The 21,451-nt window shown below is 37.7% G+C and overlaps 1 protein-coding gene across 2 annotated transcripts in view; it reads right to left on the reverse strand.

Annotated features, from left to right (window-relative positions):
• Positions 1 to 21,451, reverse strand: part of ANO6 (anoctamin 6) — a 229,025-nt gene that overhangs the window by 42,671 nt on the left and 164,903 nt on the right. For both annotated transcript variants that reach the window (XM_020900987.2, XM_020900988.2), the window contains 3 exons: positions 20,075 to 20,209; positions 8,749 to 8,854; positions 4,538 to 4,598 (listed from right to left, as the gene is read on the reverse strand). In XM_020900987.2, coding sequence (XP_020756646.2) covers positions 4,538 to 4,598; positions 8,749 to 8,854; positions 20,075 to 20,209 — 302 coding nt within the window. The remainder of the gene's footprint in view (positions 1 to 4,537; positions 4,599 to 8,748; positions 8,855 to 20,074; positions 20,210 to 21,451) is intronic.

The following is a 21,451-nucleotide window of genomic DNA, read 5'->3' on the forward strand; positions in this document are numbered from 1 at the left end:
GCCCTTTGAGTGCTGGGACTTATTCAAGAGAGACTGAGAAAATATCACATGTACCATCCTGTCCCATGGTTCACTTGACCCAGGACCACTCACCAGGGGACATGCGGGCCCTTTCCACCCTCAAGAAAGGGACTGTGGGTGAGAAGATGGTATCTTTCCTTTAATAGCATCTTTATAAGGCTAGCCTGGAAAAAGCTCTCTAAAGCCACTTTGGATACCTTCCTTGTGTTTATGGAATCTCTCTAAATTTTGTCACTTTAATTGAAATGTAAGAAATACAGCTACTTTTGAAACTTTTACTGATTTTCAACGAAGAAAATTCTTATTTTCTTCCTCTGCTAAGTAAAGAAAATTACTTTTTACTTCATCTGAAAGAGCAGCTTACTTTCACGAAATTATATCTTCAAACATAACTTTTTGAAAGAAGTTTGTGATGCAGGACATGAAAGTCCTACTGTGTTTTGGCACCTACAGGCAGGTGGATGAAATAACTAGGATTGATCTCATAAGGCTGGGTTTTCTTACTCCTGATTCAGAAAGAAGGGTCTGTACCTGCGTAGGTGAAGTAGGACCAAGGTTGTAGAACCATTATTTTCTAGCCCATTTCTCAGATTGCCAGATAAGATAGTGCAATTATATCAAGTAAATACTTCTGCATCCTTCTAAAAGTCTGTTACAGCTTTATTACTATTCCCTGCATTTTGTCATTGATTTAAGGGCTGACGACAACCAAAGTACCTACAGAGCTCTTATTCCGTGATTGTTACTTTTTGTCTTTGGGACCTCTGGTAATTTGCCGCATCTGCCTGAATGTCATTTTCCTCATCTTTAAAATGGGAGTGTAACAGCCATTCATTTGCTCAGTAACAATCTAGCAGCAGTATTAGCAGGAGCTGAGTTATGAAAATAAAACTCACAAAAAAGCAAGAGAAGCAATTTAATCGGTTGCTATAAGGAAAGGACAGTGGATACCCTTCCCCTCCCTCCCTGAACTTGAACATAAAAGTATGGATGTTTTTACCAAATCCTGAAGTTGAGGCATTCTGAGTGGGAAGTGATAGGACTGCTGTGTAAGCCAGAAATGGCCTGATGAAAAATGGTGAGTGGGTAGCAAATCCTCGAAACCTTGGAGGGCTGCAGGAATGGGTGGGAGTTTCTTAGCTTCTCATTTCATAGAGCCAAGAACTCAGCAGGGTCCACAACAGACTCCATAGCCCAGCATAACCACTCAATGTCTGGAGTCTCCTGGGCCACGTGGCTGCCTACTCACAGTGCTGCAAGTCCCGGAGTGAAAGCACAGGGACCTGGGGTGACTGCATGTTGCCAGACTGGAATTTCCTGTTCTCTATCTTTTGTACTCTCTCTTTCTGCAATAAAACAACTGGTTGGACTCCAGAGGGGAGCACGGCACTCACATTCTCTGGCAAACCATATACCAGGCAGCTCTAGCTGACTGAGAGAGACAGGGCCCTTAAATGAACATAGAATAAGAAAAGAGAGAAGGCTGCCTAGGACCATGGGAACCAAAACCAGCTGGTCCTCTTAATCAGGATATTATACAGCTAAAGAAAATATCCATCTGATGGAAGATTCCAATACACAGTGTTGGTGGTTGTATACAGCAATGTCTAAGGACAAGGCAGACTCTGTAGCTGGGATCGTTCTGGTTGCTTTAACAGTTTGCTGCAAAAGGCCTGGCAGGTTTTACTGGGTCTTGAAACTATTCAGACTTCTGTAATCACTCACAAAGGCAGATGAATTTGCTTAGCCTAGATTCCTACTTCCTAACTGAAAGACTACAAGGCTGAAGATACATTTCTCGGGATAAATAACAAGGTCATACTGTATTGTACAGGGAACTATATTCAATATACTGTGATAAACCATAATGGAAAAAATATGAAAAATTCCTATATATGTATAATTGAATAACTGTACTGTACAGCAGAAATTAACACAATGTTGTAAATCAGCTATATTTGAATAAATTTTAAAAATCATAATTCTAAACAAAAACACATCTCTCAGACCCTCCTGCAGCTAGGATTCCAGATGTGGTTTTTAAAATGTCCATCAGATGCACTTGTGTGTCACTGACATCAGAAATGCAGCTGAATGGAGACAGAGGTGGTTATAGGAGTTGCATCATTTTGCTAGTGTGGATGCAGCCACAGAAGCAGAGACCTGAAATGAACAGTTGTAATAGTCATTTTCTGATCTCCAAGTGCAGCTAGTTAGGGTGATGGCTTCCTGAAATCCCCCTTCTTATGAGCTAGGTGCCTGAGTTTTCTGGAAATCACTAGGCTCACCCTAGAACTCAAAGATGAAAATTAAAAATGGCAGCCATGCAGCCAAGAGGCTGGTGGGGAGCATCAAAGAGAAGTAGGTAAGAAACGACAAGGAATAGGGAGGGGAGAAGGCTTTCAGAACCTCTGCTTCCACTGGGAGTAGTTGGTGTTTAGCACTCTAGGAGTCAGCAGGAGCAGATGGACTGGCTTGGCCTAAAAGGGGGGATATTTTTCAAAGAAGTACATGATTTATGCGAAATTTATTATACAAGGTTTTCTACTTTCAACTTTTATAGTTTCCAGGGAGAAGAAAAATACTCTGCCACATACATCTGGGCACAAGACATGCTATAGGAATATGATGATAGTGATATGAAAAACTTCAGTTTTGCAACTGCAGGCTTTCTGTAATGAGGTTCCCAGCAGTAGTTCTCATCAGGCAGAGGTAACAAGAAAAGCAATAAGGCATTTAAAATAAAAACTTCATCATACACACACATTTCCTTAAAGATATGGTGCCATGAGCAGGGCTGAAATGCTTTCTGCATTCTAAAATCTGATGAAATAAAATCAGCAGCTCAATATGCCTGTCACTTCTATAAACATGGTGTAGTTTAATGATCACAGAAAGCAGAGCTGGTTAGGAAATTTGAAGTTTTTCTTTCTTGTCGAAGTTAGTAATTTTTGCTTCATTTTAGAAGTCTCTTTTAATTAGGGCTATCAGCATCTATTAACATACAGAGTTCAATAGATGCGTTTGAACTTTATAGATTATGAATTAGTGTTGAGACTGAGGTTTGGGCAATTTAGTTAAAACTGCTCTTGCCCAGATGTTCAGCACCCATCCTCTTAGCAGGATTAAAAAAAATGAAAGGTGTATTTCACAGTGAAGGAGTACAGAGAATCTTAATACATGAACTTGATCTTTATTCTTCTGTGTGGCAAATATTAGCTACTGTTTGGTCTCCAGCCAAAATATGCTAAATGTCTGAATGACAATGTGACTTATTAGGTACATTTGGATCTTACAATTTACTTTATGCAGGAGTGGCAACTAATATCTCTTAAAAGTGTCCAAAGTAATTGGCCTGTCTATTTTGTGATTCATTTGGGGACCCTTCATAGGCACAACCACTGCAAAAGAGAAATACTGGCAGGGATACCTATAAACAACGGTATCTATATGTGAGTAGCATGTGTTGACAGGCTGTCTTCTCCAAAACAAGAGACTTAGTTCTGTTTCCTCCCCCACCTATCTATATCCTGAACTGTTTTACCCCAGACTCACACAATGAAATTGGAAATGCATTTATCTTCGAAAATGAACATTTTTTTTCTACTATGGTAGAACATTTACATCAATTAAACACGTGAAAGCCTGTATAAAATGATAACTGCCTCATTACATTACTGATGCTCTTCAAGATAAATAATTATATAGTGTTAAGGCTTCTATATACAAATTAAATTCTTGAGGATCACATCTGTCCTATTCATTAAACAGAATGTTATTATGATAAGAGTAGCAGCATGTATTTTACTAACTAGTCACTCATACAGAAGTATATAAACAAGAAAGCTTACCTGGAATCCCCATGTTGCTGCTTTTCCTGAACCCCAAGCCCATGAAAATTAGGTTGGATCACAGCTAGGGATGCTACCACAACAGTGAACCATGCCTCCCTGTATTACCTAAGCCCTTGAGCTGTCCTCCCATCTCTTCACATTGCTGTTGGGTTTGACCATGACATGCTTTGGTTGATGGAACATTTGCAAACTAGATGCAAATGTAGGCTTAAAAGGTGCTTGGTGTGTACTTCTCCTTTCCTGCTTTTCTTTGGAACTCTGAACTGCCATGTGAAGAATGCTGGTCCAGCTCCTGGAGGATGAGAAACCATGCAGACCAAGACAAGGTGGCCCAGTTGAGCCCCGTACACCAACCCTGCCTGGAGAACTTCCCACCTGACACAGAGAACTGTGAGGAATAATGCGTGTGGGTTTTAAGCTACTACATTTTGAGGTAGTTTTTTTATGCAGTAATTGAAACAATGGCCTTAAGAATTATAAATGTGGAGTTCCAGGGAGCTGAAGCTTGGGCAATCCAAGAGATTAAAAGTGGGTTGCTTTGATAGTCTATATATATAAAACCGTATAAAGATACCAAGTTCAGTACTTATGTGATTTTAGGGTTTTTGTCTTTTTTCAGTTAAGAGGCAAAAGGAAACTGAAAAAAAATGAATATAACTTACCCCACACCCCCATAAATACTGCAAAGACTAGGGTTCCAAAACTGTCAAAGATGCACAATTTCTGTAAAATACAATAATGACATTTACATGAATTATGTTCTTCACTTACTAGAACTCATCAAATATGCACTGCTTTGTATATCTTACAGTCTGGAAATTTCTTTTAAATCTGTTACCTAGTTTGACAATCACCATATCTACTACATACTTACAGACGAGATTTCTCATTCTCCTGAAAGCACACAGCCTTTACCAGACTACATTTTCCAAAGGAATCTTTCTGTGTCTTGATAAAGAAATAAGCACAGCTGCTAAGATTCCATTTTGTTGAAAGCTTCTAACATACTTTTGAATAATAGCCTCTTTTTATGGACTATCAGTGAATTTGAGGAAAGAGTATGGCCCTAAAAGTACAATGAACTCCAAACAAACTTTGAGATTTATGATTTGCATCTTATTATCCCACCCTGGTCAGAGGGCAAGTTCCCGAATTCCTGGTTTTCTTGTTAAGAGAAGCACAAAACTGGGGTTACTTTGAGATGGCTCTCCTCCAGAGCTCGTTTTCCTCAAATCCAATGATGACTTTTCTATCATGGCTGACAGAAGCTCTCATCAGGATAAAGATGCAAAAGTGCTTTTGCTGACATTACAAAGGGTACAATGATCATGAATGAATATATTACATGCTCTATTTACTAGCTTACTAACTTTCAAATTTTTGCTAATTGTCTCCCTCTATTAATTCCTGAAAAATTTTCCAATTAGCTACCAATTTTTCATCAGTGAGCATTTTTATATCTCCTTAAAAGGTCTATAAAGTTAGTGGAAAAAGTGGCAAACACAATATCAACTTTATGAAAGATCTTATGAAAAGTAAAGAAGATGTGCCAGAAAAGGAAGCTATAGGCTAAAAATAAATAAATAAAAAGCAAACTTTTCAGTGTTAAAGAAAATTCAAAGCTGCTTCTAAGTAAAAAACTTGACTTTTTCAAGGTTCTTTCTGGGTTGCCCTTATACTGATGCAAAATGAATAAACTTCCATCTAAATAAAATATAAGTCAATGTTATTTTTGTAAAATAATATCCACCTACCCATCTTCTTATATATCCTTTTCCAAATCATGTCGATGCCCCTCAATCACACATATATTTCCTGAGCAGGAAGAACAGTCCCAAATTCATTCAATTACTCCTCTCAAAAATCCAGCTCAAGGAAGACAGAATTAATAAATGAGTGATCAATCTGGGGAACAGTGCTCCACACCTACTCTGTCCTGGGATTACACAGAACACAGATTTCAAATCTTTTATCTTTGACTCTCTTGAACTATCTTTTTCAAGCTCTCTTATAATGTCATGTCTTATCCTTTACTGAAAAATTATTATAGGAAAAGTCCTATGAAATACAGTTCTGCGTGTTATGTTATTACTGAAGATTCTGTCCAGAGTTACTTCTCTTCTAGGAATCAACGCAAACCTCTCTCTCTGTGATACCTCCCGATTTGCCCTGATGCCTCTACCCTCCCACTCCAGAAAGAGGAAATCCTACTATGCTGACAAAAAGCCACTGCGAGCACCTCTGTCAATACCAGAGGGGTGGGAGGGAAAGGAGCAGCGAGAAAAGGCAAGTTTGCTGCTAATGCCAAACTCAGTGCAGCTGCTGAGCTCAAGATAAGAGACGTGCCCTGTACTCCTATGACGGAGAGTTAGGTGGCTTGGAGGAAGTTACCATTTTTGCCACATGGGTAAGAAACGAGGAACTGAAAGTATAAGATGGTTGGCCTCTCTGCTCTACATGCCCCAGAAACAGCACGGAAGCAGGAAGTAAGGGGGGAAGATAAGCAAAGAGTTTTCTTGGTAAGAAGCTTAGCTTACCAAGCTTCGCTTGGCAGGATGGCAGAGACGGAAAGCTGGCTGTGTTAACAGCGGCCCAGAGTCAGCATACTGCTTTAGTCATGTGGAGCAGGAAGGCAGGGAGCTACACATGCGGGCATGATGATTTTAAGTGGAGGATAGAAATCTAGAAAAGTTAGAATCTAGAAAAGTGGCAATTTGCTATGCTTTCTTCCTGCAAAGGAACAAAATCAAATTTTTATATACCAATTCATTTCAAAGACCTAAATATAACTTAACCATATTTCCTCTTTATCTTGACAGCTAAAAAGCTAAGAACCTTATTTAATGCTCAGTCACAAAACCAGTATCAATCCTGATTATTTCCATAACTGTTTCTTCATTTCCTTGATCCTGATTATCTATGTCTAATTTGTTAATAATTCTGGCATACATGTCAACTAGTGAATATTCCATGCTTTCCAAAAGGAAAGAAATGACTAAAAAACGTATAAATGAAGAAATGATTGAATTAACCAACAAACAGGAAAGGTGCTTCTCTTTTTTCCTTTTTTACTTTATTTTTTCATTTCATTCTTTTACTTATATTCTTTTTAATTTTCTTTTCATTTATTTTTATTAGTTGGAGGCTAATTACTTCACAACATTTCAGTGGGTTTTGTCATACATTGACATGAATCAGCCATGGAGTTACATGTATTCCCCATCCTGATCCCCTCTCCCACCTCCCTCTCCACCCGATTCATTCTTTTACTTATATTCTTTTATATGCTTCCCTCCCTTTGTAAATCACTCTGAAAAGACTCAAAGGATTTTTTTTTGAAGCTGGAAGAGAATGATTCACTTTTTCCCCCCAAAACATGAGAGCATGAAAATTTCTTAAGGAAAAAGGAATTTCCATTTGTACTTTGTGGAGTCAGTTCGCCTCTGGTGTCATCCCTTGCACTTACCTTGAATCCTGTGGCCTGGGGGCACACACTAACTAAGGGCCTTTACGAGTCAGCAGTACTGGAAGGAAGCTTCTCTCTCACTACCTCCAAGTCTTCCACTTTGAGTGATCTATGATGGGCATTTACAGTCTAGAACTTGTGTTGGCTGAAGGGGAGTGGGCGATGAAATCTAATTTAACTCATAAAGTATAAAAATGCATGTGTTGACAATACCCTGCGATCCTCTTAATTAAGTGGTGGAGCAGTTTTTCAAACTGAGTTCAATTCAAGGGTGAAGTGCCTGGTCCTACAGTCAGCCAGTGAGGAACAAGGTAATAGCAAGGAAGGCAGAGGTATTGTCATTTTCTGGCTTGTCTGTTACTAGGCAGGTGGTTGAGCAAATTATTCAATCCCTCAGATTCAGTGTTTTAATCTGTAAAATAGAGGTAACATCTGTTCTGCCTGCCTCACAGCACTGTTTTGTGAGTCCAGTGATAATACAGGTTTGAGCATAAGTTTGCAAAGTCTAAATATAAAGTAGCATCACTATATTAGCTATATTAGTGAATATTCTATAATATAGAATACTATATTAGTATTCAGTTAAAGTAAGACTTACATGCAGCAGATCAGAAGCAGATCATAGAAATATTCCTAAACTTTCACAGCAGAATAAGGGGACAGAGAGGTCAAGACAGGGAAGAATTCTATGAATGACAAAGTTGTCAGGAAAACCTTCTGAAGCAAGCCAACCGTCTTTCTTCCTGTCTAGCCTTTCTGGCATGCCTTTCAGGAAGCTCCCTCCAGTCTCAATGCTTTTGCTAAACCTCCTGGATTTTAAGAAGTCATATAGCTCAAGACCATCTATCTGCATGTGTAAGGGGAACCAGATGTGTTTGGTGGGAATGTTTAGAGACAAAGTGAATATCTGCTACCATTTGAAGACAAAAACTTTCTTATGCATTTTTATAAATACATTCTAAATCTGATCTGCAAAGTCTTTTAAAATCCAAGGAGAGTTTCAGCATACTTTCAAAGTGGAAAAACAAGTACAGATTTCAGGTTTCCATTCACTTGAATTATCACTTGAATTAAGGAAAATACTTATAACAGTAAACCTATTAAATAGTATTTATGAGATAAGTCAGGTTTGAGATATCTGCTTTGATTACTTGAAATACTCAAGCAGTTTCAATTCCACAGTTCTTCACTGACATTTCAGGAGATTATTGATAAGGCTTTTAATTTCAATGTATTATTTATAAACAAGGAATAACACAAGTATTTTACATCTATCTTTAAAAATGAAGGCTTAGCTGAAAATTACCTTTCTAAATTCAAGAGAAAAAAAATTTAAGCACTATGTTGTATTAAAATTATTAGAAGGAAAAAAAGCTTTCATTAATTGTAAATGTTTGAAAAAAATACCTTTGAGGACTCGCAAGTAACATTGAGTGACCAGAATGGACACTCATTATCACATTGAGGACACATTATGATCTGGCCACCAATATCAGGATCACAAACTTCTTTGCTGAAGAAAAGAGAAAAATAAAGTTTAATTTTTAAAAATTTAATGAACAAGACTTTTTATCAGAATGATAAGATCCAACATCCATTCATGATAAAAAACTAAACTTAAATTCTTATAAAACTAGGAGTGGAAATGAACTTCATTAACCTGATAAAATCTTGCTTCATAAAACCTAATAAAAAACATTATACTTAATAGTAAAAGGCTGAAAGTATTTCCTTTACATCAGAAACAAGATAATATGTCCCACTATCACTGTTTCTTTTCACTGGTTGTGATACCACTGCTAACATAGTTAGTAAAACAACAAACAAACAAAAAAAGAAACAAAAAAGCAAAGACAGGGGAATGGCAAGGAAAAAAACTGCTATCCCTAATAAATCACATATTTGTTTATATGGACAACTCAATAAAACTTGCAGATAAATTATGAGAATAAATGAATCTAGTAAGTTTGCTGGACACAAAATCGGTATACAATATATATATGTAGGGTCACAAAAAAGAAATTGTGTCTCTAAAGACCTGCCACAGTTAAGAATTTTAATTTTTTATAACTGTTTTTCAACAACTTAAAAATAAGAAGAGCCTAGGAACAAAAATCTAATTCAAAATGTAGAAAATTTATATGGAGAAAATGATAAAACTGTTGTAAAAGAGTGAAGAACCTATATAAATAGGTAAATTATCATGTTCATAATTTGGAAGAGTCAATACTTGAAGACGTCATTTCTCCCTTATTTGAGCTATAAATTTAATGGAAAAGTAAAGACTCAGAACCGTCAAGACATCTCCTAAACAACAAGGTGCTACTGGGGTTGCTGTTCAGTCGCTAAGTCCTATCTGACTCTTGTGACCCCACAGACTGCAGCCCACCAACCTCTGTTCATGAGATTTTCCAGACAAGAATACTGGAGTGGGTTGCCATTTCCTTCTCCAGGGGATCTTCTCAACCCAGGGATCAAACCCACGTCTCCTGAATTGGCAAGCAGATTCTTTACCACTGAACCACGTGGGAAGCCCTTTAAGTTAAGAAAAACTGAGCAAGAGAGAAAAATAATGAATTCAGCAAGAGACATCTGCGTACACCAAAACTGATGTATAACAGGCAGCATCGACCCAGCAAACCAGTAACGTAAAAACAGATGTTTGAATAAATAGGGCTGCTGCAGTGGAATATCCATACAGGACAAGGGGAAAGTGAACCCCTAAATCCTACCATATATAAATCAATTCCAGGTGGAAAATAAAACTGCAACAGTACCAACTTACAGAAGAGTATCTAGATAACCTTGGGGTAAAGGAAACTACTAATAAAGAAAAACAAAAGAGCATAAACCATAAAGAAAAATATTAATACATTCAAAATCTTTTAAAAGTAAGAACCTCATTAAAGTACTCCAAAGAGAGGGGGAAAAAATAGCCACAGACTGGTAGAAGTTTTGCAACATACAGGAATGACAAAGGACTAGTCATAAGAATATTTTAAAAACTCCAGCAAGTTAATAAGAAAAACCCAGCAAACTATTAGTAACAACAGGTTGCACACAGCTTACTCTAGGAGAAGCTATGCAGATGGACTCCTATGTGAATGGGATTGGAATTGCAGAATTAGTTAGCCCTGCAAATAACTCAGTAAAAAATAACTGGGCATGAGAAACACTTCAAGAATATCTAAGTAAAGATCATGGAAAACATGCTCCTCCACAAAGCAAAGAACTTGACAAAATCTGTCAAAATTAACCTCTGCAGAACTGTGGAAGCTAAACAAAGGTTTCCAATAGTCTGAGAAGTGTTTTTTTGAGAAAAAATAACTAAATTTTTTCCATAAAATAGTGAGCCTTGTGGCATTTTAACTTGGCTTATCCCTATCCCCAAAACCTCAGCTTCATGTTGCCCTTTAAAACTAACAGTCTCACAACCAAGGTAGCCTCAGTTCAGTCCACTTCAGTTGCTCAGTCATGTCCGACTCTGTGACCCCCATGGACTGCAGCACACCAGGCTTCCTTGTCCATCACCAACTCCCAGAGTTGACTCAAACTCATGTTCATTGAGTCAGTGATGCCATCCAACCATCTCATCCTTGTCATCCCCTTCTCCTCCCACCTTCAATCTTTCTCAGCATCAGGGTCTTTTCCAATGAGTCAGTTCTTCGCATCAGGTGGCCAAAGTATTGGAGTTTCAGCTTCAGCATCAGTCCTTCCAATGAATATTCAGGACTCTTCTCCTTTAGGATGGACTGGTTGGATCTCCTTGCAGTCCAAAGGACTCTCAAGAGTCATCTCCAACACCACAGTTCAAAAGCATCAATTCTTTGGCACTCAGCTTTCTTTACAGTTCAAGTCTCACATCCATACATGACTACTGCAAAAACCATGGCCTTGACTAGATGGACCTTTGTTGGCAAAGTAATGTCTCTGCTTTTTAATATGCTGTCTAGGTTGGTCATAGCTTTTCTTCCAAGGAGCAAGTGTCTTTTAATTTCATGGTTGCACTCACCATCTGCAGTGATTTTGGAGCCCAAGAAAATAAAGTCTGTCACTGTTTCCATTGTTTCCCCATCTATTTGCCATGAAGAGATGGGATTGGATGCCATGACCTTCTTTTTTTGAATGTTGAGTTTTAAGCCAGCTTATTCACTCTCCTCTTTCATTTTCATCAAGAGGTTCTTTAGTTCTTCTTTGCTTTCTGCCATAACGGTGGTGTCATCTGCATATCTGAGATTATTGATATTTCTCCCGGCAATCTTGATTCCAGCTTGTGCTTCATCCAGCCTGGGATTTCTCATGATGTACTCTGCATATAAGTTAAATAAGCAGGCTGACAATATATAGCCTTAACATATTCATTTACTGATTTGGAACCAGTCTGTTGTTCCATGTCCAGTTCTAACTGTTGCTTCTTGACCTGCATACAAATTTCTCAGGAGGTAGGTCGGGGGTCTGGTATTCCCATCTCCTTAAGAATTTTCCATAGCTTGTTGTGATCCACACAGCCAAAGGTTTTGGCATAGTCAATAAAGCAGAAGTAGATGTTTTTCTGGAACTCTCTTTCTTTTTCAATGATCCAGTGGATTTTGGTGATTGATCTCTGGTTCCTCTGCCTTTTCTAAATCCAATTTGAACATCTGGAAGTTCATGGTTCATGTACTGTTGAAGCCTGGCTGGGATAATTTTGAGCATTTTTTTGCTTGCGTGTTGAGATGAGTGCAATTGTGCAGTAGTTTGAACAAGGTAGCCTAAGAAGCTACTGATGGGGCAGAAGTGGTTTCAAGTTACCCATTTCCAGAGAGCTGTCACTATTTGACCTATCTCAAGCTCATACTGTACAAACAGCCCTATCCCCAGGGTATCTGTTGAAAGCAATTACCAGGAATTAAATAATTCCATTATATTACAATTGCTTGAGGCAGTGATAAAGTAGAGGCTAACAAGATGCCGATTAGAAAACTTAGAAGGGAAAACTGGATAATGAGATGTTCTAGGAGTAGGTAAAGGGTTAAAAAGCTCCAACAAATACCTATAATTGTAGACAGTGCATATGGCCAGGAAAGACCTGAGAAAACCTGCATCTCTCAACTCTGGCTGACCTTAAGGTTCTGCATAAGCAAGGAGTAATGGCTAAGGAAGCGCTCCCAACTGCCTGATGGAGTGCTGAAGGCATTCCCCAACATGCAAACAGAGAGCCACCAGCAAAGGCTGAAAAAAATGATTGATTCCAGGCATTTAAAGAAATCACTGTCCAATCATTAGCTGATAACTAAGTTTTTGTATACAGATCTCATGGCCATGCATGATAAAGAATATAGACTTTACAGAATTTGTTCAGGAAACTAAATAAATACTATCGTCAGCAGCAATGACAACATAGAAGCAACAATAAGCTCTGAGGAGGAGTAAAATCTGGTTTTCAGATTGGCATTATAATATTATAATATTTAAAATGCCCAGTTTTCAACAAAAAATTACAAGATACACAAAGAAACAGAAAAGTTTGGCCATGACACAGGGTGAAAAAGAAGCCAACAGAAACTCCCTGAGGATGTCCAGATGCTGGACATACTAAATGAATACACGAATAAGCAATTATACATATGTTCAAAGAACTAATAGAAATCATACCTAAAGACATGAAGTATGTGAGCATCTCATTGTACAAAGAATATGAACAGATAAAAATTACTTGAAGACCAACTAGAAATTCTAGAGATACAAACATAATGAGTAAAACAAAAAATTCACTAGAGAGGTTCCTCTGCAGAATGAACTAGATAAAGAAAAAGTCAGCTAACTTAACATTAGGTCTATTGAGATTATCAAGTCTGAGAATCACGAAGAATAAAGAAATGACAAAAAAAGAATGTAGCCTCAGAGATGAGTGGGACACCATTAAAAATACACATAATAGGAGAGCCAGAAGGAATGAGAGAAAGAAAGAGGCAGAAAGAATATGTGAAGAAATAATGGCTGAAAAACTTCCAAAATCTGATGAAAGCATTAATTTGTACATCTAAGAAGTTCAACAGACTCAAAGTAGAATAAACTCAGAGAACTCCGAACATAAGCACATCAGACTCAGTGTATCAAAAGTCTAGAACAAAGAGAATTTTGATAGTCGAACAGAAAAATCATTCCACATATACAAAGACTCTTCAGTAAGATAAGCAGTTGATTTCTAATCAGAAACCATGGAAACCAGAAGGCAGTTGGATGATATTGTCAAAATGCTGAAAAGGAAACGACTGTCAACCAAGCGTTCTAAATGCTGCAAAACTATTCTTCAAAAACAGAGAAGTTATGACACTCCTACAAAAATAAAATCTGAAAGACTCCTTTTCTAGCAGACCTGCCCTACAAGAAATACTAAGAATCCTTCAGGTTTAAATGAAAGTACACTCGGCAGTAAGTCAAACACACTTGAAAAATTAAAGATCGCTGGCAGAGGTAACTACATAGGTTAAAAAACATATATATATATAAATACATTTTTACATAATATATATTTATATATACTAAGTGCAACAAAGTGCAGGTACCCAAATAACACAATCAGCTATATATTACTATATTTTAATAGGTTTATAATACTTTCACACAAATAAGACAGAAAAAACAAACACAAAAATAAAACATTTTTTAATCTTACAGTAGTACAGTACGATAGCTGGCATACAGGGGCTGGCATCAAGTAAGCAGATAAAGATACTGGACTTACTGTATACAGTACTGTAAAGTACACACACACCATCACTTCTAGACAATGAATGCACGTGACAATGTATCCTAGACATGTAAACTAACTTACATGACTGGATATGCAAATACACGCTTGCATCGTTGAAAGCTCACAATATGAATGTTCATATGTAGGGGACTTACTGTAGCAAAATGGCAGATATAACTCCAGTGTAACTCCAACTTAATCAGAAAGTGAAGTGAAATGAAGTGAAAGTCACTCAGCTGTGTCCGACTCTTCGCGGCCCCATGGACTATACAGTCCGTGGAATTCTCCAGGCTAGAATACTGGAGTGGGTAGCCTTTCCCTTCTCCAGGGGATCTTCCCGACCCAGGGATCAAACCCAGGGTTTCCCACATTGTGGGAAGATTCTTTACCAGGCGAGCCACAGGGGAAGCCCTAATCAGAAAGTACTTTAATGTAAATAAATTAAATATTGCAATCAAAAGACAAAAGGCAGAAATAAATGAATAGAGAACAGATAAGCAACAGAGAAAAATCAATGTTGGTTCTTTGAAAAGATCAATAAAACTGACAACTTTTTAGCTAGACTATTTAAGAAAAAAGAAAGAAGATTTAAATTCCTAAAATCAGAAATGAAAAGAGGAACATTACTACTGACATTACAAAAATAAAGAAGGAATATAAGGGATTACTGTCAATAATTGAATGCCAACAAATGGAATAATCTAGGTGAAATGGATAAATTCCTAGAAAAACATAAATGACTGAAGTTGACTCAAGAAGAAATAGAAAACCTGAATAGATCTACAATGGATTAAGAGACTGAATTAATAATGAAAGAAATGTCAAGGCCGATATAGCTTCCCTGGTAAATTCTATCAGCCACTGAAAGAAAACTGATACCAATGCTTCACAAACACTTCTAAAAATAAAGAGGTAGAAACACATCTCAATTTATTTTACAAAACCAGTATTACACCAATACCAAAACCAGACAAAGGCATCACAAAAAATTGCAGACTATTATTTCTTATGAATATAAATGCAAAAATCTTTAAAAAAAATATTAGCAAATCAAATCCAGTAAATCAAATCAAGTGGGATGTATCCAGGAATGCAAGGATTGTTCAATGAACAAAACCAATTTATATACACCATACTGATAGAATAATGGATTAAAAACTAGGAACAGAAGAGAATGTCCTCAGCTTGATAAAGAACACTTATGGGGAAAAAACACACATAGCAAAGATTATACTTAATGGTGAAACTCTGAACAGATTCCTCCCAAGCTCAACATTGTACTAGAGGTTCTAGTCAGGGCAACCAGATAAGGAAAATAAATTAAAAATCTCCAGATTAGAAAGAAATAAGGAAAACCACTTCTATCCCAGATGACATGATATTGTACATTAAAACACAAAGAAATTTACCAAAAATCTGCTAGAATTAATAAGCCAGTTCATTGAGGTTATAAGACAAGTCAATATATTAAAAGTAATTATACTTCTATATAATAATGAATAATCTAAAAATAAAATGAAGGAAATAATTTCACTTACAGTAGCATCAAAAATAATAAAATACTTAAGATTAAATTAGAGAAAAGAAGTGTGAAATATATATACTGAAAAATACAAAATATTGATAGAAATTAAAGATGATCTAAATAAATGGAAAGCTATTGTGTGTTCGTGAATTAGAAGCCTTAATATTGTTAAGATGGTAATATCTCTCAAAGTGACCTACAGATTCAATGCAATTCTGGCTTTTTTGCAGAAATGAGAAAGCTAATTCTAAAATTATAGAAATGCAAGGTACCCAGAAAAATCAAAGCAATCTTGAACTTACTAAAAAGCTATAATAATCAGTATAGTGTGGGACTTACATGAAGGACAGACATATGTATTGATAGAAAAGAACTAACAGTCCCTAATAAACTCTTAAGTCTATGGCCAATTAAATTTTTGCACTTTATTAATACTTTGTACTAGTAATTAGTAATTAATACTTTGGCCACCTGATGTGAATAGCTAACTGATTAGAAAAGACTGATGCTGGGAAAGACTGAAAGCAAAAGGAGAAGAGGGAAGCAGAGGATGAGATAGACAGACAACATCACTGATTCAGTGGACATGAGTTTGAGCAAACGGGGGATAGTGGAGGACAAGGAAGCCTGGTGTGCTGCAGTCCATGGGGTTGCAAAGAGTCGGACATGACTTAGTGTCTGAATGACAGTAACAATTTTTGACAAGGGTGCTAATGGGGAAAGATTATGTTCACAAAAATGGTGCTGGAACACTTGAATATACACCTGGCAAGAAAGAAAGGTGAATCTTTATTTTATACTGTTTACAAAAATGAAATCATAGACCTAAAACTAAAAAAAAGAAAGAAAGAAAGAAACAACTTTTAGAAGATAGACACTGAGAAAATATTCATGACTTTGGCTCACCAATGCTTTTTAAGATATGACTGTAAAAGTACAAACAATAGAAGAAAAATCTCAGGTAAACTGGACTTCATTAAAGTTAAAAGCTTTTGTGTTTCAAAGGACAACATCAAGAAAGTGAAAAAGAGTCCACGGAATGCAAGAAAACATTTGATAAGGGGATTTTATCACAGTAGCTCAGTTGGTAAAGAATCTGCCTGCAATGTAGGAGACCTGGTTCAATTCCTGGGTGGAGGAGATCCCCTGGAGAAGGGAATAGGCTACCCACTCCAGTATTCTTGGGCTTCCCTTGTGGCTCAGCTGGTAAAGAACCCACCGGCAATGCAGGAGATCTGGGTTTGATCCCTGGGTTGGGAAGATCCCCTGGAGAAGGGAAAGGCTAACCACTCCAGTACTCTGGCCTGGAGAATCCCATGGACTGTATAGTCCATGGGGTCACAAAGAGTCAGATGTGACTTTCACTTTCACTTTTTTATCACAAAATATATAAAGAACACTTAAAACTCAACAGCTGTACTGAACACTTGTAAAAGATACAAGTGGCAAAATAAGCACATGAAAAGATGCTCAACATCACGGGGAATTAGGGAAATACAAGTTTAAGCCAACAGTGACATACCACTTCATACCCATTAGAATGATACACACACACACATTTACTTGTTTGCTTATTTATTCAAAATTCAGCAATAACAAGTGTTGATGAAGATGTGGAAAAATTGGAATACTCATTCATAGCTACTGGCAATGTAAAATGGTGCAGTCACTTAAAAAAAAATGCTTTGGCAGGTCCTCAAAATGTTAAATCTAGAGTTATCATATATCCCAGCAATTCCATTTTTTAATATATTCTCAAGAGAATTGACAAAAATATATTCACACAAAACTTGTACACATTTGTTCATAGTTATTCATCATAGCTAAGGAATGGAAACAACTCAAACATTAACTGATGGATGGCTAGACAAAGTGGTGTATCCATACAATGGCATATTAAAGTGAAGTGAAGTAAAGTAAAGTGAAGTTGCTCAGTTGTGTCCGACTCTTAGAGACCCCAGGACTACAGCCTGCCGGGCTCCTCTGTCCATGGGGTTTTCCAGGCAAGAATACTGGAATGGTTTGCCATTTCCTTTTCTATAATGGCATATTATTTGACCACACAAAGGAATAGAGTACTGATCCATGCTATACCATGAACGAATCTTGAGAACATTGTGTTCATGCATGCTAAGCTGCTTCAGTAGTGTCCAATTCTTTGCGACACTATGAACTATAACCAGGCAGGCTCCTCTGTTCATGAGATGCTCCAGGCAAGAATACTGGAGAGAGTTGCCATGCCCTCCTTCCTAGGATCTTCCTGACCCAGGGATGGAACTCACATCTCTTACATCTCCAGCACTGGCAGGCGGGTTCCTTACCACTAGCACCACCTGGGAAGCCCCCTTGAAAACATGCTAAGTAAAAGATGACAAAGACGGCACCACATACTGCACACACGGTAAGGTTCACTTATAATGGAATGTCTGGGATAGGCAAATACGTAGAGACAGAAAGTAGATTAGTAATTGCCAGTGGCCAAGGGAAATAGACGTTAGGGAGTGACTTCTAAAGGATACTGGTTCCTTACGGGGTGATGAAAATGTTCTAAAATTAGATAGTGGTGAGGGTTACAGAACTTTGTGGAAGTACTTCAAACCACAAACTGTACACTTTCAAAGCCTGTATTTTATGGTATATGCATTATATCTCAATAAAGTTGTTATTTTCAAGTGTGTATAAGCTTTAAATAGACCTTTTATGGGAGAGGAAATACCTACAGTATCTTCCACTTATGCACAGATATTTTCAAAAGCACACAAAATTATATTTTATAGGGGTATAAGTACATGTGAAAAAGAATATACAGTGTATGATAAAAATAAAAATTTAGTATAGTCATTATTTCCAAAGTGGAAAGTAAGGGGATGCAGTTGAGCAAAGAACTTCCTGGGTAACAGTTATGTTTTCTTCTTAAACTGGGTAATGGATCATTTTTCCTTACATCTTAAATCTATCTTCTATTCTTGTGAATCTACTCAATTTGTAATAAAATTAACTGTAAACACATATAGGAAGTATGTGGGATGACTGTATGGTGACTTTATAAAATAAATTATAATGAGAACCACCACTATGCAAGAACCACATAAAAATGCTACTTTTTCACTCTGAAAGCATATTTTTGAGATACCTTTTTTTGGTTGGAACAATATACAAAACAATGGAGAAGCCAAAGACAAAATTAGGGAAAAAATATCAACATTCAGCCTTTAGCCCTAAACTCTTTTTCAGTAAAGAGAGGCAAGTACTTCAAGGACCATCTGCAGCTTTCAAGCTAACAGCCATAATGGCACAAACACTCAGAATCCTTTGTTAAATAGAATGGATAATTACGCCTATACATCAGAGCTGCCATGTACACTTCCTGCCTTTGGCGTCATGCTCATATGCTGCAGGCTAGAAAAATTTGGTCATCAGCTTGTCATTGTTACCCAGAAATTCTGATCTGGCTGTCACACCTGGACAGAGGCCAGATGAACAAGAGAAAAGGCATGGTTCAGTGTTGCACCCCTTCTGGAGGTTGAGATCACCAAAAGCAAAGGACTAGTAACACACTTCAGATCAGAGATGGTGAAATTCAGTGTTTTGGCACCCATGTATTTCCCAAACACAGTGTAGCTGGTATTTTAATTTCAACATCAAGCACAAACTCATTCTTTATTGCTTTTTTACCCCTCTAACACTGTGTTTTTTTTTTAAATTAAACAAACAAAAAGTATCATTTACTCGAGTTTTATAATATATACTCAATATATATTACAAAGCCGTAGACTTCCCTGGTGGTCCAGTGGTTAAGAATCTGCCCGTCAATGCAAGGGACATGGGTTGCAACCCTGGTCAGGGGAGATTCCACATGCCAAGGGGCAACAAAGCCCGTACCACAACTAATGAAGCCTCCACACCCTAGAGTCTGTGTTCCACAACAAGAGAAGCCTGCACACTGCAACTAGAGAATAGCCTCCACTTGCTACAATTAGAGAAAGCCCACATGCAGCAACAAAGACCCAGTAGAGCCCAAAATCAGTAAATTAAATCAATTTATAAGAAAAAAGAAGTAATTTCTAAAAAACATAAAAACATTGGTTTTACCAGTTTTGCCATTGAAACCCTGATGCAATCAGAGCTGCTCTAGGCTCACATCTGTAGGGCTGAATGAAGCATTCCTCAGGGGGCCAAAAGTTCAAAGATATTCCTCTCTTCAAACCTCCTTTCTTTTTCAAAGTATTGCCTTAAAATACTGGAGTATTTCCTAAGGATAACAGTCTTGTCAGAGGCTGGGCTGCATTATCTAAGAAAACTTTTTTTTCCATTTCACTTAGTTATTATGCTCATGACAAAAGAGACGTATCATCCAAAGCAGTAAGTGTTCTGTAATGAGTCTTCTTTTACTAAAACAGTCTAAGACCCGGGAAATAATTTGATGTCTAAGTAGATTTTCAGCACGGTAACAAGGAAGAGAGAGAGGTTACCTCCATGTACAGTTATCCTGAGTAAAATATCCATAGAGAAAGCAAGCCACTCCCACGACGGCTGCCAGGAGAAGCATCTGAGTGTAATAGCCCAGCCAGGCAAAATAGATCCCGATCTTCTCTCCATAATATTTCCTGAAGGAAGACAGAAGTTATTTTCAGAGGAGACATATGATCAGTCTGCAGCTTTATCCTCATTATTAATTTCTGATTCTAAATAAAGGGGGCTTTAAACTTAAACCTCTGACTCAATGCACATTTAAAAACATATCCATTCTCATAGCAGGCCCCCAGTTCTACTGTGAAATAAGATGTAGTTTACATATTACGGAAGTACTGACCACTGGTTAAGCTGCTGCAGCAAAGTAAACTAGAATAACACAAAGAGGAGAAATTGCTAAATATGGAGCAGATAGAGGATATTATCATCACTGTGCATAAAGATAAGCTAAGTTTCCCCAAAGATTATTCTTGACATTTATGAAACAAATGAACATGAACCATTTGTTCAATTACCTGTTTTTGCTTTATTTTGAGAACTTTCTTGGAGCAAATGCAATGTAAAATCACAACTAATAAGAAAATGCCAATAATAATAATAACTATGAGTGGAATATCTCTCTGACCAAACTATTTATAAAACTCCTTTCGAGAATGGGAAAGGGTAGGATGGATATGACTAAGTAATCTACTGTCCCGTATTCTTTGCATGTAGCATTTCTATTTTTCCTAAGTTTTAAAAACTCTTCAATGTTTTTAAATTAATCTGGAGTAAATGGAAGAGAACAGGTAGTCAAAACAAAAAAAGAGGCAGGGCATGAAACAGGGCCAGATTGTTCCTGAAGGGGACAAATACAGAGAAAGGGTTTAGGGGTGAGGACAAGGCAGTAAGAAGGCTGTTTGCAACTCTGGCGTATACCTTTCCTTGACTCACTTTTCACTTCTGGCTCAGCAGTACAGAGCCAGAACAACCTGGTTCCGTACAACCTGTAGACTGGTACAACCTGTAGACTGACTTGGCTCTGAGGCCTCTAGGAGACTGCTGGCTCAGTGTGACGCTGAGCTGAGCTCGATGGGCTTAGCTCAGTGGGGACTGAGCTCTCAGAACAGCCTGGAGTCTGGAAGACTTCACAGAGGAATATCCCTGAGTGGGACCAGCACTCACAGGGTAGTTCTGAGACCAGCTCCCTGGTCAGAGGCCTGGGCGTGGGCCACATCCATGGGGAAAAGGAAGGGCTGAGACCGAGATAGAATCACGAGCTGGGAGGAACGCAGTGCGTCCATTCCGATGTGACCGGGGCTTTGTGGTCTGGCTCATGGGTGGCAGGCAAATGACAGCTCAGGAGATGGTGTCTGGGAGAGAAAATCCTGGCAGTG

This window comes from Odocoileus virginianus, chromosome 24, assembly GCF_023699985.2.
Source record: "Odocoileus virginianus isolate 20LAN1187 ecotype Illinois chromosome 24, Ovbor_1.2, whole genome shotgun sequence".
In the NCBI taxonomy this organism is placed as follows: Eukaryota; Metazoa; Chordata; class Mammalia; order Artiodactyla; family Cervidae; genus Odocoileus; species Odocoileus virginianus.